The sequence below is a fragment of the Gobius niger genome (genome assembly GCF_951799975.1).
Source record: "Gobius niger genome assembly, chromosome: 6".
Lineage (NCBI taxonomy): Eukaryota > Metazoa > Chordata > Actinopteri > Gobiiformes > Gobiidae > Gobius > Gobius niger.
The window spans coordinates 1,313,450-1,340,781 of record NC_136857.1 but is presented as its reverse complement, the minus strand read 5'-3'; the positions used below and the strand labels follow the sequence as shown (position 1 = coordinate 1,340,781).

Genomic DNA, 27,332 nt, shown 5'->3' with positions numbered 1-27,332 from the left:
GACACAGTTAATGAGACACAGCGTTTCCCAGAATGCACCGCGGCGCTGGGGGGGGGGGTGCAGTTTCCCAGAATGCACCGCAGCGCTGCTCTGACTGTGTAAGTGTTTCATAATGTGAACCATATGGACTCGAATGAAACCTGGTCCCACAACTTTGATAAAACACTGAATATGTGGTGGATAAGCTGGTCACAAGCTGCAAAAAACTCCACTCATAGAGGAAGTTATGGCTTTCATTATGGGATGTTTTACTTTCCATCACTAGAGCAATAATGGAGCTCACCTTTGCAGTGGAATTAGACAGGCCTCATCCTGAACTGTTTATACTCTGCGTTCCAAATTATTATGCAAATTGTATTTTTGTGTCAAAAAGGTAAAAAATAAATAATGAAACTCATGGATGGTGTCGTGTCTTGGGGCTCTATGAATCACTGACATTAATCTCAGAGACCTGGGATGATCAGTTTTCAGGTTAAGAAAAAGGATGTTCCACTTTATTACGCAGATCATCATTTTCAAGCAATATGGGAAAGTTGGTCGGCCCCTTTAGGATCCCTGAAGGTGTGAAAATGACCTCTTTCTGACTGACCACTGTCTTCTATGCTACAAAAAGAAGAGCCGTGTTTTCCCGAACAAAATCCTCTTCATCATGACAACGCACCATGTCCTGCTGTAAAGAAAACCTCTGCATCACTGGCTGCTATGGGCATAAAAGGAGAGAAACTCATGATGTGGACCCCCTCCTCCCCTGACCTCAGCCCTATTGAACCTTTGGAGCCTCAACAAAAAAAACTTCTATGAGGGTGGGAGGCAGTTTTCATCCAAACAGCAGCTCTGGGAGGCTATTCTAACATCCTGCAAACAAATCCAAGCAGAAACTGTCCAAAAACTCACAATTTTAATTGATTTAAGAATTTTGAAGCTGCTCAAAGAAGCTCCTTTGGTAAAATATAACTTGACCTATTGAGATGTTTTTGATTGAAATAGCTTTTGATTTCAGTAAATATGACCTCCTAATGCTACAAATACAACAAATGACCATTTTCAGTTAATTACGAGCTTTAAAATGTATTGAAACGATGAGTTGCATAATAATTTGGAACAGTGGATTTTGAGGTTTTTACTATATTTATTTGTTGAAAAAAATACTGTTATCACTGGGAGGTTTTTCCACCACATTTAAATGATCCTCGACCAGTTACAGACTTGAAAATGATTTTGACAATTTAGAAAATCTTAGAAAAATGTCATTTGCATAATCATTTGGAACGCGGTGTACATCTGCTCACTTTAGCATTTGAAAATTTATGAAAAATATGTTTTTGTTTTCAATATATTCTTTCACTTTTTGATTCTGTGGCCCTCGTCTGGTCAGCCTGGTCTGTTGCTCCAGTGGAGGAAAGCACAAGTGAGTCAAGTGTTGGGCTCCAAAACCAGGACCCAAAGTTCCCCAGGACGTGACAGATGTGATCAGTGGTACCGGTGTCAGTGGAGTGGTCAGTGTTACCGGTGTCAGTGGAGTGGTCAGTGTTACCGGTGTCAGTGGAGTGGTCAGTGTTACCGGTGTCAGTGGAGTGGTCAGTGGTACCGGTGTCAGTGGAGTGGTCAGTGGTACCGGTGTCAGTGTTACCGGTGTCAGTGGAGTGGACAGTAGGGCTGTGCAATTAATCGAAATTCGATTACGATTTCGATTACAACAATAAACGATTACAAAATTAGCATAATCGCAAAAAATCAATTATAATTTTTTTTTTTTTTTCAAAACATTTTTTTTTTTCAATTTTTTTTCACGTTTTTTTTCTAATTTTTAAATATTGGATTTTTGTCACTTTTTTGCTGGATTCTTGTCATTTTTTTGATGTTTTTTTGTCATTTTTTTAAATGTTATTTTTGTCATTTTTTTATGTTTTTTGTCATTTTTTTGATGTTTTTTTGTCATTTTTTGCTGGATTTTTGTCACTTTTTTGATGGATTCTTGTCATTTTTTTAATGTTTTTTTGTCATTTTTTAATGTTTTTCGTCATTTTTTTTGCTGGATTTTTGTCTTTTTTTAATGTTTTTTGTCATTTTTTTGATGTTTTTGTGTCATTTTTTTGCTGGATTTTTGTCTTTTTTTGCTGGATTTTTTTAAAGGCAACAAATAATCGTTTGAATAATCGTGATTTCAATTACGACAAAAATAATCGTGATTATTATTTTTTTAATAATCGAGCAGCCCTAGTGGACAGTGGTACCGGTGTCAGTGGTACCGGTGTGAGTGGAGTGGTCAGTGGTACCGGTGTCAGTGGAGTGGTCAGTGGTACCGGTGTCAGTGGTACCGGTGTGAGTGGAGTGGTCAGTGGTACCGGTGTCAGTGGTACCGGTGTCAGTGGAGTGGACAGTGGTACCGGTGTGAGTGGAGTGGTCAGTGGTACCGGTGTGAGTGGAGTGGTCAGTGGTACCGGTGTGAGTGGTACCGGTGTGAGTGGAGTGGTCATCAGACGAACACTTACTCTCAGCACAGGTGAGGCCGCTGTGTCCGGGGGGGCAAACGCACTGACCCTCCACACAGCGGCCGCCGTGCAGGCACTGGGCATCACGCTGGCAGACCTCCTTCACCACCTCACAGCGCTCACCTGCGGAGGAGAGGAGGAGGAGGAGGAGGAGGAGGAGAAGGAGGAGGAGGAGGAGGAGGAGGAGGAGGAGGAGAAGAAGAGGAGGAGGAGGAGGAGGAGGAGGAAGAGGGAGGAGGAGGAGGAGGAGGAGGGAGGAGGAGGAGGAGGAGGAGGGAGGAGGAGGAGGAGGAAGAGGAGGAAGAAGAATAAGAACGAGGAGAAGAAGGAGATGGAGAAGAAGTAGGAGAAGAAAAAGAAGGAGAAGAACGAGAAGAAGCAGAACGAGGAGAAGAAGAAGCAGAAGGAGGAGATGGAGAAAGAGGAGAAGAAGGAGAAGAAGGAGAAGAAGAAGAAGTAGAAGAACGAGAAGAAGAAGAACAAGGAGAAGAAGAAGCAGAATAAGGAGGAGAAGCAGAATTAGGAGGAGAAGAAGGAGATGGAGAAGGAGGAAAAGGAGGAAAGGGAGAACAAGGAGAACAAGTAGGAGAAGGAGAAGAAGAAGGAGATGGAGAAGGAGGAAAAGGAGGAAAAGGAGAACAAGGAGAAGAAAAAGAAGTAGAAGGAGAAGAAGAAGGAGAATAAGGAGAAGAAGCAGAATAAGGAGGAGAAGAAGGAAAAGGAGGAGAAGGAGGAGAAGAAGAAGTTTATTTATATATCATCTTTCACAGACATAGTCACAAAGAGCTTTACATGAGACAAGTACACTTTCCTTGCATTCACATACACACATCATTCATCCTGGCCTATTGTACATGTTTTCAGTGGGGGAGTCAAACCCGGGACCTTCGAGCTGTGAAGCACAGGCGCTGACCACAGCACCACCATGTCGTCTATGGGCTGTTGCCCTGGGGCAGACTGACGCACCAGTGGCCTCCACGACACCAATAACAAACACACTTAAACATCTGAGACCTGCTGCTGTAGAAAGTTACTGACAATGGAAATAAATGTTTTTAATTTAGCTCAAAGAAACATCATTAGTGATTTTCCAAACCTCAGTTTTCTGTTTTACGTTTGCAGATGATGATTCTGTGGCCTCTCATCGACCTGGTGGTTTTTATAGCGCAGAACAAAAAGATTTACAGCTCATTATAGACTTCAGAAATCGTCCAGGGTAATAAGCACTCCTGCTGAAATTGTATTTAAGTTTCTTGGCATTCATTTTTGTTCACATCAGCCGTGCAATTAAAGAAGCGAAGCAGAGACTAATGATCATCCTCACATCACAACCAACGAATTATTGTGTTGCAAACTATTAAATCAATAGTTGCCCTGGGGCTGATGAAGAAATGGCCGCCTCTTCAAACACATTTACACATATTAGTGTCTAACCCAGAGGTGGGAGACTCGAGTCACATGACTCAGACTCGAGTCTCAGTTTTCGGGACTTGAGACTGACTTGACCAAAGCAAAAAGACTTGACTTGGGACTTGCTGTTTGTGCCTCGAGACTTAACTTGGACTTGAGGCCAGTGACTCTCAATGACTCGCTGTGACTTTATAGTTATTATTTATTTGAGTGAAACTGTCGAAAGATCAGGATTCATTTCATAAAAGCGGCGCATCTTTGTTTACATTATGGTGATTATCCACATGCGTGTTCGGTTTCCAGACGGAGCTTCTAATCAATGCAGCGCGAGGAGGAAACACGAGGTCGAAATACGTGCATTAAAAGTTTTGTAAAGACAGTGAAGAGGAGGAGATTTACGGACAGGAAAACGTTTGAAACAATGTTCTGGACCTACAGCGTAGACGGAGCCTCCAGAACCACCATGTCAGAGCTGATTCATCTACAGGAATCTTGGGGTTTTTCGATGTTTTAATTCGTTCACACAAAGTTTACAGCATTTAGAGGCTCGTTTACGCATCCGCCACAGCCCAGTGACAGCGGGACTGAAGGCTACGCAGAATCTACTCTGAGCAGGGGCGAATCCGAGTATACAGGGGCTGGGGCAGTACAGGGGAACCACTGACAGAAACACTGACAGAGACTAACAAAAACAAAAATATTATTTTATATTTAAGTTTCAGACTGCAGGAAAAGCAGCTCATATTTAAAATACTATATTTCATATTTTTTATTTTTATTTTTTTAAGTCGCCCCCCCCGGGGCCCCTTCCTTAAAATGCTGTCCCAGTAATTTTTGTACATAGACTGTTTATTTATAATACATATATTTTGAATGTTGTGGCGTTTAAATATTAATTAGACTTTAAATCCAAATCCATGAGATTTTAAAAGTTTGATTTTAGCCTAAATTTTCAAAATTCCGGTATCTTGAGAAAACACTTGTTATTTTCAAGATTAAACACATGAAAAGTCGACACGCTGGCGTTTGTGACTTGACTTGACTTGACCCCGTGACCGATTGACTTGGACTTACTCGAGACTTGGACCTTCACGACTTGGACCTGACTCGAGACTTGCATTTAGTGACTCCCTCCCACCTCTGGTCTTACCCAAGGAGAGTATAAGTATAAGTATAAGTACATTTCATACCCTCAAATCCGTCTTTGCAGAGGCACTGGTACTCGTACTCCGCGTTGGACATGCAGTCTCCGCCGTTCAAACATGGCCGCCGGTCACACGGGCTGCTGTCCACGCATTTACCGATGGCGTTGCTCTCCGTGAAGCTGTACGACAAATCCACCGTCTTGTTGTTGATGAGCACCTGGAGAATGAAAAGCGAGTGAACGATGTCAATAACGCCGCATTTAAACCAGAACGAGCGGAGCACAGGCGCACCTCTCCGATGCAGCCGGCGAACACGCGGCTGACGTTGGCGGGTTTGGGGAGGATGTCCATGCTGGGGACTCCTCCGAGGAACATGGCCGTGTGGATGTTCAGGCCCTGGGCTTTTCCCGGAGACGACTGCCTCTCCACGGGCCCCTGGTCCACCTGGAGGTGCCCGGCCTTCCTCACGCGCTCCGCCACCACCCTGTGCCACTGGCCGAGGGACACCGGCTCCGAGCTCAGCAGGAGGGCCTGGCCTGGGGGTGGACGAGGAAAGAGTCAACAAACAATGGACACAGTTTTAGTAATATGTACTTATACGGTTTACTTTCTATGCTGCGTTCAATTAAGAGTTCTAGCAAATACATGATTTTCTTTGTTTTATTTTGAATCATCCTGAGACCTCAGCTCACTGCTCTGAACCATCACTTTGGGAAGTACTTTTTTAGATAAAGCAGTGAAGAAGTAAATGGTGAGGCGTAATATCAAATGATAGAAGGAACTGAAAACCGTTTAACAATCCCTTTGTTGTATCATAAACCAGAGGTGGGAGACTCGAGTCACATGACTTGACTCGAGTCTCAGTTTTCGGGACTTGAGACTTACTTGACCAAAGCTGCAAAAAGACTTGACTTGGGACTTGCTGTTTGTGACTCGAGACTTAACTTGGACTTGAGGCCAGTGACTCTCAATGACTCGCTGTGACTTTATAGTTTTTATTTATTTGAGTGAAATTGTCGAAAGATCAGGATTCATTTAGTAAAAGCGGCGCATCTTTGTTTACATTATGGTGATTATCCACATGTGTGTTTGGTTTCCAGACACAGCACTTCTAATCAATACAGCGCGAAAAGACAGGAGGAAATATGAGGTCGAAATACGTGCATTAAAAGTTTTGTAAAGACAGTGAAGAGGAGGAGATTTACGGACAGGCAAATGTTTGAAACAATGTTCTGGACCTACAGCGCAGACGGAGCCTCCAGAACCACCATGTCAGAGCTGATTCATCTACAGGAATCTTGGGGCTTTTGCATGTTTTAAGGCGTTCACACAAAGTTTACAGCATTTAGAGGTTATTTTCCGCATCCGCCTCAGCCCAGTGACAGCGGCACTGAAGGCTACGCAGAATCTACTTTGAGCAGGGGCGAATCCCAGTATACAGGGGCTGGGGCAGTACAGGGGAACCACTGACAGAAGAACTGCCAGAAACTAACAAAAATAAAAATATTATTTGAAATTTATGTTTCAGACGGCAGGGAAAAGCAGCTCATATTTAAAATACTATATTTCATATTTTTTAAGTCTGTGACTTGAGGTGACTTGCCGGCTAAAGCAAGACTTGACTTGACTTGACTTGACTTGACCCCATGACCGATTGACTTGGACTTACTTGAGACTTGGATTTAGTGACTTACTCCCACCTCTGTCATAAACCCATAGTGCTATAAATACCATTTTTGTGCATTTTTGTTTAACTGCTGAAATTCAATTAAAGTCTATTAAAATGACTGTTCTCCGGTTTTTAATATCATTACTTCAGCTTTTGAGGTTGTTTTACTGCTTATTTGTGGGGAAAATTCTGTATTTATACTGTATATATACCATTATTTGGGTTATTTAGGTGGTGGCTTGTCATTGCAGGGTCAAGGTAGGTCCCAACGCGTCACCAGTTGAGAACAGTTCATTATAATTTTGGTTCTCTCTGTATTCACACTGTGTATTTATTTTACCAGACAAAGGGAAAAGAAGTAAAGTAATAAATGATCAGTGCCTCTGTAAAAGCTCGAGCGCGCCAAACCTGTGCCCAGCTCGTATCTGAACTCCACGTGGCCGTCGACCATAGAAATAGCCACGAAGTCCTCCACCTTCATCTTCTTCCCTCCAGAGAAGAACATGAGTCCGTCCTGGCCCTGAGGCTTGAACTCCATCTCCACGCGGAGGTCGTCGTGAATGTTGGTCAGCGGAGGGTACGTGATGAAAGAAGACTTCCCATCGAACAGAGGAGTGGTCACCAGCTCTCCTGGAAAACCAAATTCAACGATGAAGCCCATTTATGAATACTGTGACCCTAGACTACAGCTGAAGTCAAATAAATAATAACAGCCATCGGTAAAATGCAATAAAGGCATGTTTGTATTGAAGTTGGGGGAGGCTCCTACTTACCGCCCATACATTTGTCTCCAAACTTGCCCAAATGGCAGCGGCAGTCATAGCCCAGCCCATTCGGCCGGTTAATGCAGGTCGCGTCTGGTCCACAGGCCTCTGTCGATCAGGAACAACATATACATTTATTTATATAACTGTGTTTTAACCTCTTGACCCCCACCCTCATCGAGCACATTTTCTACATTTTTTAACAGCTTCTGGAAAAAAGCGTCAAAATAGCAACAAAAATGGACTGAAAATGCGACAAAAAAGCCACAAAAAGCAACAAAAGAGTAACAGAAAATTGAGAAAACAGTGACAAAGAAGTGATGAAAAATAGACAAAAATATTATAAAAATGTGACAAAATAGTGACAAAAAAGTGATTAAAAATTGACAAAAAATTAACAAAAATGTGATGAAAAAAAAAAAAAATTGGAAAAAAATGTGATGAAAAAGTCACGAAAAAGTGATGGAAAAAGTGACAAAAATATGATAAAAATGTGACAAAATAGTGACAAAAACGTGATAAAAAATAAATAAAGAAGGAAAAAAAAGTGATTAAAAATTGAAAAAAATATGATGAAAATGTGACAAAAAAGTGTAGAAAAACTGACCAAAACTGATAATTTTTTTTACAAAAATGTGATGAAAAATTGAAAAAAATTGAAAAAAAAATTGATGAAAAAGTCACAAAAAAGTGATGAAAAAGTGACAAGAAATTCATAAAAAATTCACAAAAAATTACAAAAAAATTACAAAAAAGTGATGAAAAATAGACAAAAATATGATAAAAATGTGACAAAATAGTGTCAAAAAAGTGATTAGAAATTGACAAAAAATTCACAAAAACGTGATGAAAAATTGAAAAAAAAATGGAAAAAAATGTGATGAAAAAGTCACGAAAAAGTGATGAGTGAAATCACTGAGCGTCTGCCCATCAAAGTCGCTTTTACCTGACATGGATCCAGCCAAAAACAAAAACACACGGGCGCTCTCAAGTTCAGATTTTGCTATAATTTTACCAATCAAGTTTTTTTTAGCCTTGTTTTCATCAAGTTTTGAAACAATTTGATGAAAAATAATGCTTACGATTCTTGTTTAATGGAATGCACTGCAAAAAGTGGATTCTAAGCAAGTAAAAAATGTCTTACTTTAAGAAATAAGTTCTTATTTTTTCCCTAAAAAGTAATAATGTTTTGCAGAGCAAAGTTTTCTTGAGAAAAAAAATCTTGTTTTAGGAAATAAAATCCAGCCATTTCTTGTTCAGATAAATTTGCTAAAAACATGATGATTTTATTGTAACAAGAAAGAAAAACTTTTTGAATCTTCTTCAGTTTTAGACAAAGAATATTTTTCTTATTTTAAGAAAAACTAAGATCAACAACTCTTAATGAGTGGGGGCTCGGTGGCACAGCGGTTAGAGCCTCAGCTTCACAGCTCGAAGGTCCTGGGTTCGATTCCCACCAGGACGGGGCCTTTCTGTGTGGAGCATGTTCTCCCCATGTCTACCACTAAAAACATGTACAATAGGTGAATCCTTTCTGACCATCAGCCTGGCTCCACATCATGGAGACGGGTCTTCGGGCAATACTTTCCTTAAATATTAGTATTTATTAAGAACATTTTTCTCAAAAATGTGAGTCATTGTTGCTTGATTTTACTTAAATCAAGCAACATTTAAGTAAAATATCCACCATTTTTCACTAAATAAGAATGTTTTCCTTAAGTTATTCCATTTTCTGAGGACATTTTGCTTAATTCTAGCTTTATTTGCTTAAATTTAGTGTTTCTTTCTTGTTTTATGATGAGAAAAATATTCTAGAAATAAGAATTCTTAGCAAGAAAAAAACACTGACCCCATTGGCAGAACTTTTTCCTTAAAACAAGACAAAACGTCTTATTTTAAGATTTTTTCCCCCCTTGTTTTTAGTAGGGCACTTTTTGCAGTGTGTGAACAGTGAAAAGTCTTCAGTATAGACACCAGTGATGATTGACAGCCTTTCTCACAGTAAAGTCTGAGTAGTTCAGTACCTGAGTGGCAGTGCAGAGACGAGTGGTGCTGACAGTTGCTGCCGGTGAAGCCTCTGGTGCAGCTGCACTTGTAAAGACTGGCTTCTGAATCCTCACAGCTTCCACCGTGCTGTAGGTCAAGGTCATGATCAATCAAGAGCAGGACGTTTTAAACCACATTTAAACTTTAAACTTCACGGCACACGGACACGAGGTTTGACACGAGCCGTTTGTCTGACCTGGCACGGGTGGTCTTTGCAGGTGGGGCAGTTGGTGACCCCGGTGGAGCTGCGGTCCAGGTCTTTGAAGATGACCTCCTCTCCCTGGATGATGAGCTGGCGTATGCATCCTAAAAAGGACCGCGATTGCAGCCGTTATTTGCATTAAACTATGTGGATACAAAGAAAATACAGATTTACAGTAGGGGACTAGATCCTCACCAACAAAGCCAGTCTTGATGCCGGCGGTCTTCGTGATCTGGGTGTAGTTGGGGTAACCGCCCAAATAAAGCTCCTCGTTCAGGTCAAGGCCTTGGAATTTACCCTGAGAAAGACGGTTGTTATTATTATACACTACAAAAAGTGAATATCAAGCATTGGCTTAAAGGACTTGAATTGAGGAAATGTATCTTGTTTTGAGCGGTTTTCACTCATTTAGAAATTTTTCCTGATCGGACCAAGTTTACTTTGCTTGTTTGAGGAGAACTTTTTGTAATTTTTTTGTCCATTTTTTAGTCAAATTTTTGTCATTTTTTTTGGTCAAATTTTCATCAAATTTTTGTCGGTTTTTTTGTATTTTTGTAGTCATTTTTTAGTCATTTTTTAGTCATTTTTTTTGTCATATTTGGTCATTTTTGGTCACATTTTTGTATATTTTTTGGTCATTTTTTGGTCATTTTTTAGTATTTTTTTTGTAAATTTTTTGTCATTTTTCGTCATTTTTTAATCAATTTTTTGTCATTTTTTGGTCATTTTTTTGTCAAATTTCAATGACTTGAATTGAGGAAATGTTTCTTGTTTTGAGCGGTTTTCACTCATTTAGACACTTTTCCTGATCGGACCGAGTTTACTTTGCTTGTTTGAGGAGAACTTTTTGTAATTTTTTTGTCAATTTTTTGTCCATTTTTCGTCATTTTTTTAATCAAATTTTTGTCATTTTTTTTCATCAAATTTTCATCAAATTTTTGTCGTTTTTTTTGTATTTTTTTAGTCATTTTTTTGTCATTTTTTTGTCATATTTGGTCATTTTTGGTCACATTTTTGTATTTTTTTTGGTCAATTTTTGGTCATTTTTCGTCATTTTTTAATCAAATTTTTGTCATTTTTTTGTCAAATTTCAATGACTTGAATTGAGGAAATGTTTCTTGTTTTGAGCGGTTTTCACTCATTTAGACACTTTTCCTGATCGGACCGAGTTTCCTTTGCTTGTTTGAGGACATTTCAGACCAGTTCTAGGGTAAATCTCGCTTGAAATAAGAAAGTAAAATTGCCAATGAGATAAGACCAATTTTCTTTCCCCATTGGCAAAGAAAACGACCTGAAATAAGGACGAAATGTATCGAAACGAGTCAGAAACATCTCAGAACAAGTGAAATAATCTAGGACAATTGGATTATTATGCTCAAATTGAAATGTTTATACTGATCTAGTTCATTACTTTTGAAAAAGCATGACAAAAGGACCTTAAATCTCATCTACAACATACAGTACAGCATATATAGTACTCTGAATAGTGAACGAGGCTGCACTGGGTCTGATGTATCCGTTCCACAGCAGTCTGGAGTTTAGGGGATGTCATGGTGAGCAGCTCCTGTATGTTTTGTGCGTTAGTGATGTACCTGTGAGCTCCTGTATGTTTTGTGCGTTAGTGATTTACCTGTGAGCTGCCGTTGATAGGCTCCCCTCCATCCACAATCATATAACCCAGAGTGAGGTTTCGGGAAAACTCCACCGTGTGAAACTCTCCCAGTTTGATGGGGTTCGGGTCCCGAATGGTGGCCATGCCCGAGCCGACGTCGAACCTGGGATCACAGGAGACACGTCGGGCGATCAGGTGATGCAGACCATAATAAGACTGGTGACATCAGGCTCGTTTCGGATGAGGAAAACATGTTTACAGATGAAAGAATGTCTCCGATTCAGAAATACCCCAGTACAGTTTACGCCTTCGGAACCTTTGAGTAACACACAGGTCACGCCATTTCATATTTCACTGGACACACTAGTGTTTCAATAAGTTTGTGCAATGTCAAAACGTTCAGTGTTACATGATATTTTTAACCTGTTTCCTCCCACTTGAACACATTTTCTCAAGTTCAGCTTTGCCCAAAACTAAAAGCTTCTGGCCTGGAGCTTCCAGCCTATTGCAGGGGCGTCCAAGTCATTTGGGTCGAGGGCTGAGATTCAGCCTCCACGGCGGGTCGTTTATATTGTAAAGGACTGAGGCCTCATAAATAACCTGTGTCACATGTTTCTCAAATAGCCCTTTTCCACCAGTGCTGGTGCCGGTTCTGGGCCAGTTCCAGTTTCAGAACCGGTTCTTTCGTTTTCCACTGAAAAAACGCTGGCTCTTGGTTCCAAAATCTGGTGCCGGTCGGGAACCAGTTAAAAGCTGGACCAAGAAACGAGCACCAGTGATGTCAGCGGCTGGGGGCGTGGCTCTCTCCTCCAACAAACAATCAATATTAGTTAGTTTGTGCTTAGAACTTCCTGGAGAAGCCGAAACAGTCTCTGTGGAGGAAACAGTTGTTTTGCTTTATGCTCTTCAGCTAAAACAAGAGTTAGAAAGAAGAAATCAAAATGTTAACGGCTGCTGTGACTGAAACAAACTTATTTTTCTGTATTTTATAACCAGAAGTGGCTGTAGTGAGATGTTACTCCATGTTTGATGTTGACTTCCCAAAGCGTTGCTATGACAATAGGCACAGCTCTCATTTTGGTGGAAAACCAAGTCAGTATGGAACCAACCCGGCACCAGAACCAGCCCAGAACCAGCACCTTGGTGGAAAAGCCCTAAAAGTGCTACATAAAGTCATTATTCATTCACTCCACATTCGATGACAGTAAATTACTACTATTGTAGCCACAGCTGCCCTGGGGCAGACTGACCATTTACCACGTGGCTATAATATGCTGTTTATATCCTGATCTCTTATTATGTCAGTGGAATCTGCCGGACACTGTGGAATTCTTTCCTTTCTATATTCAAGCTGCCCCCTAGTGGCTGAGTGAGTGAACTGGTTATTTTGTTAAAAATCCATAACTCTACACAGGAATGGGCTAAAACAGGGGTCACCAACCTTATTTCAGCTGAGGGCGACTTTAAGAGCATTAAGTTGTTCGAGGGCGACCAGTTAAAAACAAATCCTAAAGACTTAAACGTACACTGTTCACTTATAGCAGGGGTGTCCAAACTTTTTTCATGGGGGGCCGCATATTGAAGCGTACACGGGGTGAAGGGCCGTAGATCAGTAGTTAGTGCCACAAAACCTTGGACTAGCAGAGGTTTAAATTGTGCCCCACCTCTCTTTAAGCTTGAAACCTTCATGCAGCTCTGTCTCACAATAAAAGGTTAGTTGTTCGGTTAGAATTGTATAGAATTATTACATTTCAAATAAAAAGATCCATCTCTGGTGATGTGACCGATACAGCAAGAGGCCGAGGGCCACCAGAAATTGGTCTGAGGGCCGCATTTGGCCCCCGGGCCGCACTTTGGACACCCCTGACTTATAGGATATTGACCCCATATTATATTAAAATAGCTTTATTTTAAACTCAAACTGAGTCACAAGAACCAAAATACCTGTAATTTTAAGAATTAGTTTCAAGAAAATGAAGTGTTTTACACTTTAGAAAAAGTCCCAAGGGCTCCTGGACATGCCCCAAAGGGCCCCTGGGTGTCCGCGGGCACCATGTTGGTGACCCCTGGGCTAAAGACTTACCATTTTTTTTACATGTTTAGGAATGCATGCTCCTCAAAGGGCCACATTCGGCCCGCGGGCCTTGGCACATGTGGCCTATAGAACAGCTGCCCCTCATTTGAAAGCTACAAAACTGTTCTTTTTTGTTACGTTGTCGACGTGTTTTATCACATTTTTCAAACCTTTTTGTTGTGTTTTGACACCTTTTCCCCTCACGTTTTCATCACGTTTTCGTCACTTTTTTGCTTCTGTGGCTTTTTCGTAACTTTTCCGGCGTGTTTTTGTCGCTCTTTTGTTGTATTTTCCTCCTCATTTTCGTCGTCGTTTTGACGCTTCGCTCGAGAAGCTTTAAGCTGTGGCTAAATCCAAACTGGAGAAGATGTGCTCGGTTCAGGTGGGAGGAACGAGCTTAATCAAAATCCTGCATTGACGATGGGAGAGCGTGACCACCGAGCAAAGCAGCACAAACTAAAGATTCTCAACGGGCTTAAGAACCGGACTCTGCGGCGCCCGATCCATGTGTGAAAAACACTGACCTGAATTCCAGCCGACCTCCCACGAGTCCGAGAGACACGAAGTCGGCTCCCGTGGTCCTCTTCTGCCCATTGTACATGATCATTCCTGCACCACAAACATTACAAACTCACAATTACCACCACACAGTCAGTCAAGGAAAAGTCATTCAGTCAGCGATGCATTTGTTTAGCCGCATAAATCTCAGCACACATTACAAACTGTTCAGAAGTTCACGATGAAGCGGCATGCCAGGGTGAGGCTAACTTCAGCCAACCAAAGACTGATGGCTGTGGATGTTTATAAAGCTTTCAGCGTCACTAGGGATGCACCGATACCGCTACCAGTATCGGGTATCGGGCCGAAACCACACGCTCGTACTCATACTCGTGCTCATTCATGAGGTCCCGATACCAGAAAGCGATACCATTTGACCTAGAAGAAGCAACAAACTGGAGAATTGGCCTCAATGGAGAATTAGATTTGTCTGTATTTTTGTAAAATGTATGGGTTTTGTAATTATTTGCATTTCTCTCTATCGTTTTGTAAAGAACAGTGTATTGTACATATTTTATTGTTTTGTATTCTACAAACCAGGTGACTATGAACACGCCCACCTTGGACCAACCCACTTGGGACATGTGACCAATGCTGTGAGCTTTATAGCTGTACAGAGGCAGCCGTCTCGAGCTCGCCCTGAGGAAGACCTAGAGCCGAAACGCGTTGGCAATTTGACCTAATCTAGCCATGTTTAAATAAAGGCTTTTTAATATTTCTACCTTTGGAGCGCCTCAGTTTGTTTGATTTTTAGCTGAAACGGATCCCTGCACTGAAGAGCACCCAAAAGACTAAACTTATACAACTTTTTACATCCGAGTAGCGCTCCAGCCTCACAATTTTTTTTAAACTGTAGAATTGTTTAGTGTAAACACAATAATCCACATAGAGCTGACTTTATCACAGACTGCGCTCTCTAAACCAGAGTCTGAGCTGGATTTAACCAGAGCTTAATGTTGTTAGAGCTGCAGCGTCTGCAGTGTTTACAACATACAGGCTAACGATGCTAACTCGCTGCAGTGTTTACAACATACAGGCTAACGATGCTAACTCGCTGCAGTGTTTACAACATACAGGCTAACAATGCTAACTCGCTGCAGTGTTTACAACATACAGGCTAACGATGCTAACTCGCTGCAGTGTTTACAACATACAGGCTAACAATGCTAACTCGCTGCAGTGTTTACAACATACAGGCTAACGATGCTAACTCGCTGCAGTGTTTACAACATACAGGCTAACGATGCTAACTCGCTGCAGTGTTTACAACACACAGGCTAACGATGCTAACTCGCTGCAGTGTTTACAACATACAGGCTAACGTTGCTAACTCGCTGCAGTGTTTACAACATACAGGCTAACGATGCTAACTCGCTGCAGTGTTTACAACATACAGGCTAACGATGCTAACTCGCTGCAGTGTTTACAACATACAGGCTAACGATGCTAACTCGCTGCAGTGTTTACAACATACAGGCTAACGATGCTAACTCGCTGCAGCGTCTGCAGTGTTTACAACATACAGGCTAACGATGCTAACTCGCGGCAGTGTTTACAACATACAGGCTAACGATGCTAACTCGCTGCAGTGTTTACAACATACAGGCTAACGATGCTAACTCGCGGCAGTGTTTACAACATACAGGCTAACGATGCTAACTCGCTGCAGCGTCTGCAGTGTTTACAACATACAGGCTAACGATGCTAACTCGCTGCAGCGTCTGCAGTGTTTACAACATACAGGCTAACGATGCTAACTCGCGGCAGTGTTTACAACATACAGGCTAACGATGCTAACTCGCTGCAGTGTTTACAACATACAGGCTAACGTTGCTAACTCGCTGCAGCGTCTGCAGTGTTTACAACATACAGGCTAACGATGCTAACTCGCTGCAGCGTCTGCAGTGTTTACAACATACAGGCTAACGATGCTAACTCGCTGCAGTGTTTACAACATACAGGCTAACGATGCTAACTCGCTGCAGTGTTTACAACATACAGGCTAACGTTGCTAACTCGCTGCAGTGTTTACAACATACAGGCTAACGATGCTAACTCGCTGCAGTGTTTACAACATACAGGCTAACGTTGCTAACTCGCTGCAGTGTTTACAACATACAGGCTAACGATGCTAACTCGCGGCTAGCAGTTTGGGCCATTCTGACGCCGTTTTAAGCCCAGGGGTTTATTCTAGAGCTGCAACTAACGATTATTTTGGTAATCGATTAATCTACCAATTATTTTTTACAATGAATCGATTAATCGCTTGGCTGTGAAAGGTGCGTGGAAATTGTATTTTTTCCATTTTTTATCACATAAAGCTAAAGTGGTGCCGCTCGAGGACACGTTGATGGAGTAAACTTAAAGTAAGCGTTTGTAGGAGGCTCTTTGTGCTAATTCTGCTTCTGATTGGACGAGACAAAGACAGATATTTATTAAATTTACAATGTACAAAACACTGCAGGCCCTCACTTTAAAAACAAAGTAGGTTTTCATCCAAAATACATAATTTTCACGTCTTTTTTGCTCTACTTTATTCTGTGTTTGCTAGAAAACGATTAATCGATTACTGAAATAGTTGACAACTATTTCAGTGATCGATTAGTTGTTTCAGCCCTAGTTTATTCATCTGAAAAACTAACCCAGCGACTAAAAAGTCCTCAGAAAATCCAAACTAAAGACATACAGCATGTTTATATTGAGGGAAAATGAGCCGCAGCAGAACAATGAAAACGCTGTAGCTTCTCGCTAAGTTACTACAAACACACGAGAAAATCTACAGGAGCTGAAGTAAAGACGAAAAGAGACCATTTAAGGAACATCTCAATACTATTGTTCAATAAAAACACATAAATGAATAAAGCTCAGGCATTGAGGAGCTTTAGGACATGGGCTTTTGAGTAAATTTACTCATTACAAACCAATCTGCTGTGAAAAAAGTCAGAATGTTGAAGAAAATGCCTTGTACTCGTATCGGTATTCGGTATCGGCGAGTACTTAAATCCAAGTACTCGTATCGGTTTTAGAACAAGTGGTATCGGTGCCTCCCTAAGCGTCACTGAGATCAGGTGCAAACAGCAGCCTTTGTCTGAACTGTGCCCACATGCCAGGGACACGCAGGCCGGCGGGAACATGCACGACATTTCACTTCGAATCCAAATGAACGAGCCATAAAACACGCAGCTGATTCACGCCTCGAGGTATTTGATTTGTGGAAGTGCAAAAAGAGGAAGATCTAGATTAAAAATGAATGACTTGGATTCATAATTCTGAACACACATTTGCATATTGTGTCAAGGTTATCTGTTTCATTAAATTTTAACTCATAATAATCGCTGCCCCCGTGTTTTCAAACCAATTAATTTCCGAGTAGGACGGGTGACAAGATTTATCCCATTGACGTGGACGTTTTATGGATGTATTTTAATGGCGTCTGAAGAGATCTGAATGTCCCAGTGTCTCTGAAGGGTCTTATTTATATGTAAAACTAGACAAACATAAAGTTCAGACCTGCTCAGAAGTGCAGGTGAATCTTGTACTAGTTTAGCAGCTCATAATGTCAGATTAACCTTTAAAGGAATAGGCCACCGTTTTTACATACTGAGATATGTTCTTACCTAACCTTAGCCGGGTTAATATATCCCCGTCTGGTCTTTGTCCGTGCGCTCACACATACGCAGCCTCTCCCACATGTCACATAGCTCCAAAAAAGCTCACGATAGAAGCTACCAAGCTCTTCCACGTGTTCCCTATTTAAATAAAGTTACGTGAAGTGTTTTCATGCGAAGTATATTTACACAGAAATGTAACGTGTGGATTTTATAAGCAGATAAAAAGGGGGACTATATTGTGAGGCGTAATGATACAGGAGCACAGCGTCCGCGCAGTAACTCCTAAAGACTTCCCCGCTCACTTCCGTCAGTAGAAGCTGTGTGACTTGTACAGAGCCTTTTACAACAAGCAGAAAGTATATAGTGTAGTAATGTTTCACAGATTTCCAACTCACCCCAGACGGCGACACAGGACTCAGGAGCTCCACCATGAGGTAGGAATGCGCAGCACTTTCCCAAAATATATTTTCTGCTTGTTGTAAAAGGCTCTGTACAAGTCACGCAGCTTCTATTGACGGAAGTGAGCGGGGAAGTCTTTAGGAGTTACTGCGCGGACGTTTTGCTCCTCGTATCATTACGCCTCACAATATAGTCCCCCTTTTTATCTGCTTATAAAATCCACATGTTACATTTCTGTGTAAATATACTTCGCATGAAAACACTTCACGTAACTTTATTTAAATAGGGAACACGTGGAAGAGCTTGGTAGCTTCTATCGTGAGCTTTTTTGGAGCTATGTGACATGTGGGAGAGGCTGCGTATGTGTGAGCGCACGGACAAAGACCAGACGGGGATATATTAACTCGGCTAAAGTGAGGTAAGAACATATCTCAGTATGTAAAAACGGTGGCCTATTCCTTTAAAAATGTGCACTGGGATCTGACCCTTGCCGGTCTAATATACTAAAAAATGAAGCACAAATCCAGTCATAATAGCAAGAAATTTGGAAGAAGAGTTCAAGCTTTGTCATGGTAAGAACAGGTGAACTGAACTCAACAATTGTGAATTCAAGTCAGTTTAATGTACACCTTCCCCTCCTGCAGTGAGCATTGACATAAACAAACTCTTTCCACAGAATAACTGAGGCGTTTCTGTCTTGCAATGCCCTAAAATCAGCCGGGTGCTCATGATGTCGCAGCCACTAAGCACAGCGGCAAACGTCGGCGTTGAGGTTTGGACCGTCTCAAATGCTGTCAGACTCACCGGCGTACAATATGAGACCTTCCACCACGCGAGTGCGGAAGAGAACAGATATTAGACATGAAGAACAAACAACACAGAGTAAAAGGTTGTATTGAAACAGAACGTGTGATGAAAAGTGGAGAAAACAGTTCTTACCGTCCACATTGTCGGGTCTGAAGTTGATCTTGATGCTGAAGGACTTGTAAGCGTTTTTGACGGTGGGGAGGGTGAGGTAGGACAAGGGCTCCTGGGCAAAGTAGGGCATCACTCTCTCTGCAATGGAAAGATATAACAAGATTAACATAAATAATAGTGATGATTCTGATTTTTCATTTAGCTTCATCCTGGGTCTGAGCTAGAGTGGCTATCACCAGACAAAATATCACAAGTTATATTTAGTCTGGGGGTTTTCTGGTAGGAGATGTGGTTTACGATTGTCCAGGGCCGTTTATTAGGCGCTACCAATGTGTATCATGCGTGTGCACGTAGCCACAGCCAATCACATCATCGTATCAGAGGATGTACGACGTGCCGTATGACAAACTTTCCTTTTGTCGTAAACTATGTCTGTGGATTCTTCGAAACTAAACTATGGACTCAACTAAGCTGCACAAGTGTGTTTCAACTGAAAAAGGTTTTCTATCCATCCATCCATTTTCCAGCTGTTCTGACCCTGAGGCCACACCTCCTCCAGCTGTTCTGACCCTGAGGCCACACCTCCTCCAGCTGTTCTGACCCCGAGGCCACACCTCCTCCAGCTGTTCTGACCCCGAGGCGACACCAGGCCAGCTCGGAGACATAGTCCCACCACCGTGTCCTGGGTCCACAAGGCCTTGTCCCACTAGGACATGCCTGGAACACCTCCCGCGGGAGGCGACCAGGAGGCATCCGGAACAGTTTTCTAACTGATGAAACTAAAATACAACTGTTGCAAATGGAACGTTGCCTGTCATTTTCTATCATGTACTTACCAGTGTTAATTTTGACAACATATTTTATTTTAGTTTTAGTCTTAGTCTTAGTCTTTTGACTAAAATGTAATTTAATTTTAAAAAAACTTTTCAATTTTAGTCTAGTTTTAGTCGACTTAAATTGCACGTCAATTTAGTCGACTGAATGTAAGACGAATTGAGTCGACTTTGCATTGATAATATTGATTATAATCATGTTTAATGTTGTTCCTCTGCTTCATGTTTCTGCTCCACATGAACAAAGCTCAGAGCTGATCCTTTAAACATGATCTGAGGCTCTTTCAGACGCTCAATACAAGTTTGGATGATTTTAGTCTCTCCTTTTCATTTTTATTTAGTCTTATTTTAGTCATAGTTTTAGTCTCATGATAAACTTTTAATTCAGTTTTAGTCCAATTTTAGTCGTCAATAATATCACTTTGACTAAAATTAAGACTAAATATTTTAGTCGACGAAATTAACACTGGTACTTACCTGTGCGTCTTATTAACTCAAGTGCTTATTCTTTAGGTGAAATTCCTATCGTGGCATTGTTGACATACCACCAGCTAAAGTACAAAACATTTCAAATGAACCCTCGCCGTACCCAAAACTTCCAAGCTAGACTCTTTAGAACACAGTCTAAAGCTTGATCAAAACATGGCGTCATTGCTGTCCTGTTGGATCTGTAAATAAACGTATTTTTTAAAATGTTTTATGCGTAAAATAGTCGAATAGTGTGTCATCGTCTTGGTGTCAATCCTCATTCAGTGACTGGTTCCCAAATCCATGCGATAATTTCGGCCATGATCCCCAGGCTGTTGGAAATGATTGGAGCGCTCACAGCAGCCTGGGTTTTCCAAGGCTCAGTCTGAGCAGAGACGTCCAGACTTCCCTGATAATGTTCCATCATTTCCAGACTGTAAACTTCACTTTTTTCACACATTTTGCACCTTGTGGCTTAAACAAAGATGCAGCTAATCTATAGATGTTTACGGTCATGTCATGTGTCATGTTATCAAAAACAATGAAACATTTTACTGCACACAGAGAGTAAAGTCTTGTATTTTCAGTGTGCTGATGGGGCATTAAACCTCAGGTGTGCTCAATAGTCTGAACACTACGGTGCACTTCCTCTAGCTCGCCCAGGGTGTCCTGAGGCGTTCCCACACTCAGTCCCTCCAGCATGTCATCAATCTTCCCTGGTGCCTCCTTCCAGTGTAGTTGTAAAACCTCGCCAGGAAGGCAACGTAAAGGAGCCGCGGCTTTACCCCGAGCTCCTCCCGGGTAACTCAGCTCCTCAGCCACCCTGCCTTGGAAACCCATTTCACAGAATGTAGATCGACCGAAACATCGAGAGCTTTGCCTTTCAACTCAGCTCCTTCTTCACTACAACGGTCCAATCCAGTGACCGCATCCCTGCACGGTCAGTAAAGCACTGCTGCGTTCTCTGGCAAATCGATCCGTTTCTCTCTTCATCACGATCCCGACGTCTAGATTTTTCCAGGATCCAGTGCCATACTTTTCCCCAGTCAATCACGTCTTCATCAGACCTCACTCATTTGTTTCTGTGTGCAGTAAGTAAAGGTCTAACCGTGAACGATGAGCGCGGTGAAGGCCTCCACTTTGCCCTGTTTGTTGGACGCGGTGCAGACGTACGTCCCGGAGTCGTCCTGAGCCACGCGAGGAACGGTCAGAACGTTGGCCTCCTGAGAACACTTAGGAGGAAGCTCTCCATCCAGCTGCAGAGGCAATGAAACAAGAAGGTCATTAATGTTCTCTTTTTTATATAGAGAGTGAAAAGGGTTAGAGTTAGGGAAAGATAGAACAATACCTTGGACCATTTAATCTCAGGCTGTGGATATCCTGAGGCGACGCAGGGCAAGACGGCGTCAGAGCCGATGGTCACCTCTTTGGTCTCAGGGAGAGCCGCGATCTGAGGCAGAGCTGAGTGAAAGAAAAGGAGAAATGTAATGCTTCACTGTGCGTCAAAGTGAAAGGACAAGATCCTTCCAGTCCCGTCCAGTCTTGGCTAAATTCAAATTTCCTGTCTTTGAACAAAACCAAAACAGAGATAGCGGTATTCGGAAAGTTTCAACCCCCTGACAGTGTTATTGGGCCTCTTGTTTCCTTTATCCGCCCCACTGTTAAAAATCTTGGGGTGACTTTTGATACTTGTTTCAAATTTGAAAAACACATTGGATCAGTTGTAAAGGCTTCTTCCAACTAAGACTTCTTGGGAAAATTAAGGCCCCACAAAAAGACTTAGAGAAGGCGATCCAGGCCTTCATCACTTCAAGGTTGGATTATTGTAACTCCCTTTACACAGGGCTGGACCTTAAATCCCTCCAGCGCCTGCAGGGAGTCCAACACGCCGCAGCCCGGAGCACATCAGTCCCATTCTGTCCTCTTTACATTGGCTACCAGTTCCCTTTCCAATCATGTTTAAAATTCTGCTGATTGTTTTTAAATGCCTAAACTCTTTTTTTTTTTTTTTTTTTTTTTATTGCAAAAAGTGCATATTTTACAAATGTGCAGAGAGGACACAATACCTTTAAAGAAAAGAAAAAGAAAAAAAAACAGAAAAAGAAAAGAGAGACAAAACAACACACATGAGGTATGGCATAAGCCAGTAGACTATTTTAAGCTACAATTCGTACCATTAGTGCCGCTGTCAATACAAACACCACAACTACTACCACCACCACCGCCACCTTCCGTACCCAAACGCCGCTGTCGCACCACCATAACCACCACCATCACTATCACTACCACTACCACCACTACCACCATCCACACCACCACCACCACTACTAAAATCAAAGATTTGAGTTTAGAGTAGAGTAAATCCATAGAACAGAACAGATAACAGATAAAGAGAAGAGAGGAAAAAAGAGAGAGAAGAAAAAAATAAATAAAAAAAGAGAAAATAATAATAATAAAAAAAATAAGAAAATAAAATAAAAAATAAATAAAATAAAAAATATTTTAAAAAAAGGAGAAAAAAATAAATAAAAAAAAAATAAAAAAAAATAACGTTTGTAATTAAATGTGTGGCATTCCTCTCATATATGGCTAGTTTAGCCATGTCGATAAGGGCAATGTCCGCCCACTGTGCCCACGCGTGCGACACCCAGGCCGGCACCCGCGGTCGCTCACTGTTGATCCCCCGCCAATCCTGATTCTTACTTTCTCCCTTTACAGTAGGTGCAAGTGTGTGCCTAAATTCACTGGCACCTCAGTATCTGTCAGAACTGCTGCAGCTCTACTGTCCTTCCAGAGCTCTGAGGTCTGCAGACCAGCTCCTTCTGTCTGTGTGTCCAGAGGTGACCGAGCCTCCTCAGTGGCCCCTAAACTTTGGACCCGCCTCCTCTACATGTGCTCGGCTCAGTCTGTAGAGGAGTTTAAAACCAAATTAAAAACTCATCTTTTTGCTTTAGCCTTCGGTTCCATGTGGACCAGACACAGTTTGTGCCTTTATGACCTGTGTTTAACTTTTATTGTGTTTATTGTACATATTGTTACTGTTCTTGCCCAGCACTTTGGTCGACAATGGTTGTTTTTAAATGTGCTTTATAAAGAAAATTGACAAGATCGAAAGTAAGACCAGCATCTTCAGTGCACTCACACTGCACGTTGAGCACGACCTGGGACTGCACCGAGCCCACGTTGTTGGTGGCGGTGCAGCGGTACTGTCCCGCGTCCGCCTCCGTCACCTGGTCGATCTTCAGCATCCCCTCCTTCACCATGATGTGAGCGGGCAGCGTCCCACCCACTTTGCTCCACTTGATGGTGGGCTGGGGGTCTCCCACGGCCTGGCACTCGAACTCCACCGAGTTGCCGATCATCACGGTCTGAACGGAGGTGCGCACGTTGATCATGACCTTGGGCAGCGCTGTGGGGAAACAACAGAATCAAACAGCTGGACAAACTGAGAATAATCAAACAGCTGGACAAACTGAGAATAATCAAACAGCTGGACAAACTGAGAAGAACTGTTGAGGAGGTCTGAGCGCACCTTGAATGGTCAGCGTGGCCGTGTCCTGGGCCTGACCGTAGGCACTCGAGGCTCTGCAGATGTAGACGCCTTCATTGCTCTGCTCAAGGTTCTCAATTCTGGGGGGAAAAAAACATAAAAACATGTAGATATAGATCAATCGTAGAAAGGTTAAATCATCAACTGGACTGGGCTTTGGTAAAGTTGAGGATGCTTTTCTTCTAGTCACAGAAGCTTCTTCTTAGCTCTTAGATCATAAAAGTGACGACCCATTGACTCAGTAGAACAAAGACCTGCTTTGGCAGCTTTGGTTCCCTCCTCACACTACAAAAAGTAAATATCAAGCATTGGCTTAAATGACCTGAATTGAGGAAATGTTTCTTGTTTTGAGCGGTTTTCACTCATTTAGACACTTTTCCTGATCGGACCGAGTTTACTTTGCTTCTTTGATTAGAACTTTTTGTAATTTTTTTGTCAATTTTTGGTCATTTTTTCGTCATTTTTTTAAATCAAATTTTTGTCATTTTTTTGGTCAAATTTTCATCAAATTTTTTTCATTTATTTTTTATTTTTTTGTCATTTTTTGGTCATTATTTGGTCATTTTTAATCACATTTTTGTCATTTTTTGGTCAATTTTTGGTCAAATTTCAATGACTTGAACTGAGGAAATGTTTCTTGTTTTGAGCGGTTTTCACTCATTTAGACACTTTTCCTGATCTGACCAAGTTTGCTTTGCTTGTTTGAGGAGAACTTTTTGTAATTTTTTTGTCAATTTTTTGTCATTTTTCGTCATTTTTTTAATCAAATTTTTGTCATTTTTTTGATCAAATTTTCATCAAATTTTTGTCATTTTTTTGGTCATTTTTTTGTCATTTTTTTGTCATTTTTTTGTCATTATTTGGTCATTTTTGGTCACATTTTTGTAATTTTTTTGTATTTTTTGGGTCAATTTTTTGTAATTTTTTTGTATTTTTTGGGTCAATTTTTTGTAATTTTTTTGTATTTTTCGTCACTTTTTACTCACATTTTTTGTCAAATTTCAATGACTTGAATTGAGGAAATGTTTCTTGTTTTGAGCGGTTTTCACTCACTTAGACACTTTTCCTGAAGTTTCCTTTGCTTGTTTGAGGACATTTCAGACCAGTTCTCGGGTAAATCTCGCTTGAAATAAGAAAGTCAAATCGCCAATGAGATGAGACCAATTTTCTTTCCCCATTGGCAAAGAAAATGACCTGAAATAAGGACGAAATGTATCGAAACGAGTCAGAAACATCTCAGAACAAGTGAAATAATCTGGGACAAATGCCCAACAACTTCTTAACCAGTCAAAACAACTAAAATTTGATGTTTATACTGATCTAGTTAAATACTTTTTGCAGTGCAAGGGAGGAGCCTGGGTCTTACTAAGTCCCCTCCAGTTTGGGTAAATGATCTTATGTCGCTCAGCAAGGAAGCTGCAGCACCTTAGGCTTTGTCCGACTTTATGCTGATTGTCTCTCAGCTTCAGAGCCGGACTGATGATGGCTGTGATTACTGGAAAGTCTTATCTTAGACAAAAATGACTTAAAAGTGCTTGAAATAAGACTTTTAATGCTGCTTTTGATACAATTTTGACTCGTCTTGAAACAGGATTGCCAACGGAACTAGACAGATTTTTCTTGCCTTTGACCATTTTGTCTCATTTCAGGGTTTTTTTGTCTTATTTTGAGCAAATTAATGCTTGTTCCATTGGCAATCTTATTTCAAGACGAGTCGAAACCTCAAAATCAGCATCAAAAGTCTTATTTCAAGTACAAATCAAGCTATTTTTCTAAGATAAGATGGCATGATCTTTGTTCTTAACACAACTGTTGTCTTTGTTTGTTTTGCTGTATCATGTGTGGACTCCTGCTGCATAATAACTGCCTTCGGGACAGTAATGAAGTTGAACCTTGAACCATAATAGTGTCTTTTATGACCCGTGAGCTAAGAAGAAGCTTCTGTGACTAGAAGCGAAATGTCCTCAACTTTTACCAAAGCCCAGTCCTGGTAATGGTTTCACCTTTCTACAATGGATACTCGCTGGATGAATGAGAGCCTACACTTATATATAAATACTTCCATTTGAGTTTGTCCTTAAATTAAACATCTTCCATAGCTCTATATCAGTGGTTCTCAACCTTTTAGAGCCGCGACCCCCATTATAGCAGTTAATTAGGATCGTGACCCCCACCCGGGTCAGACTATGGGGAAAACAGGGACATTTAACCCCTTAACTCCCGCCTGAACCGAGCACATTTTCTCCAGTTTGTCTTTACCCCAATCCAAAAGCTTCTGGAGAAATAGCGACAAAACTGAGATGAAAACAATGATGGAAATGTGACAAAAAAGTGACAAAAAATTGATGGAAAAGTGTCAAAAATGTCACAAAAATGTCTCAAGAAATTGACAAAAATGTGACAAAAAAATGACAAAAAAATGAAAAAAAAATGACAAAAATTTGATTAAAAAAATTGACGAAAAAATGTAAATAATCTGAAAAAAATGACAAAAAAAATGTCACAAAAATGACAAAAATGTGATAATAAATTGACAAAAAAATGAAAAAATTTGACAAAAATTTGACAAAAAAATGACAAAAAATGAGTTGAAAATCCAACAAAAAAATGATGGAAAAAAATCTGATGACGTGAGGAAAAAGATCCTCTGGGTTCAGGCGGGAGTTAAGAGGTTAAACCTATACAACTCTTAAAAAACAAAGAAAAAACAATGGCTAAAACAAAAATGAATTAAATTTAGAACAAATAATGGCACCCTGGTATAATAGCATGTTTGCTACGACACCATAATAATAATATTAAAATACAGATTTTATCTATATGCTCTGGCGACCCCCCAAATTTGTCTCGCGACCCCCTAGTGGGTCCCGACCCCCAGGTTGAGAAACCCTGCTCTATATGTGTAGCCTGGCTTCCCAAACGTCTGTCTAGCTTTAAAACAGTACAAATTCTCAGTCATCCAGGAGGAAACATAGGCTTTACTTTTGTTTTATAGAGAAACTCCATCTAGCATTGCTGGAAAGACACTTGATAACTTCTCACAACCAGTATCCGAGTCTCCCTCAGTTTTATTGCTTTATTATTGTGAGATCAGTCATTCACAGTGTGGCATTGTTTTAAGACTTGACCAACGTCTCAATGGGACAAACTGAATCCTCACAGGATAATGCCTAACATTCACCTGAGAACGCCATCGGTGACGTCGTGGTTCGGCGGCAGGACTCCTCCCTCCTTCAGCCACTCGATTTGGGTCTTGACGCCCCCTGCTGCTGAACAGGTGAACTCCACCGCACTGCCCTGAGCTTTCACCTCCACCTGCGGGGACACCTTCACCGACAGAGGGGCTGCAGACGGGGACAGATGACAGACAGTCTCAGTTTGGAGCTGGTGTGATATAAGTGATTTTTTGTTTCATTTATATTCTTTAAATTGTTAATTGTATTGTATTTATATCTTTATTTGAATTGGGACAGTGCACATTAATCAACATGTGTTTCTTCAACATGTAAATGTGCCGGAGTTAGCCATGTTAGCCAAATAGGCTCATTTTCATCCGTCGTCCCATGGCAGGTTGATGTCAT

At 41.2% G+C, this 27,332-nt stretch overlaps 1 protein-coding gene across 1 annotated transcript in view; it reads right to left on the bottom strand.

Moving 5' to 3' along the window:
- The window catches only part of hspg2 (heparan sulfate proteoglycan 2), a 418,468-nt gene that overhangs the window by 23,935 nt on the left and 367,201 nt on the right, over window positions 1-27,332 (bottom strand). Inside the window, exons 64-80 of the mRNA XM_079558863.1 lie at window positions 26,933-27,095; window positions 23,734-23,831; window positions 23,344-23,610; window positions 21,550-21,662; window positions 21,310-21,457; window positions 18,922-19,038; window positions 18,787-18,804; window positions 13,939-14,023; window positions 11,359-11,503; window positions 9,924-10,026; window positions 9,723-9,832; window positions 9,505-9,613; window positions 7,490-7,588; window positions 7,125-7,346; window positions 5,339-5,583; window positions 5,093-5,264; window positions 2,493-2,615 (exon numbers count right to left, since the gene is read on the bottom strand). Coding sequence (XP_079414989.1) covers window positions 2,493-2,615; window positions 5,093-5,264; window positions 5,339-5,583; window positions 7,125-7,346; window positions 7,490-7,588; window positions 9,505-9,613; window positions 9,723-9,832; window positions 9,924-10,026; window positions 11,359-11,503; window positions 13,939-14,023; window positions 18,787-18,804; window positions 18,922-19,038; window positions 21,310-21,457; window positions 21,550-21,662; window positions 23,344-23,610; window positions 23,734-23,831; window positions 26,933-27,095 — 2,337 coding nt within the window. The remainder of the gene's footprint in view (window positions 1-2,492; window positions 2,616-5,092; window positions 5,265-5,338; window positions 5,584-7,124; window positions 7,347-7,489; window positions 7,589-9,504; window positions 9,614-9,722; window positions 9,833-9,923; window positions 10,027-11,358; window positions 11,504-13,938; window positions 14,024-18,786; window positions 18,805-18,921; window positions 19,039-21,309; window positions 21,458-21,549; window positions 21,663-23,343; window positions 23,611-23,733; window positions 23,832-26,932; window positions 27,096-27,332) is intronic.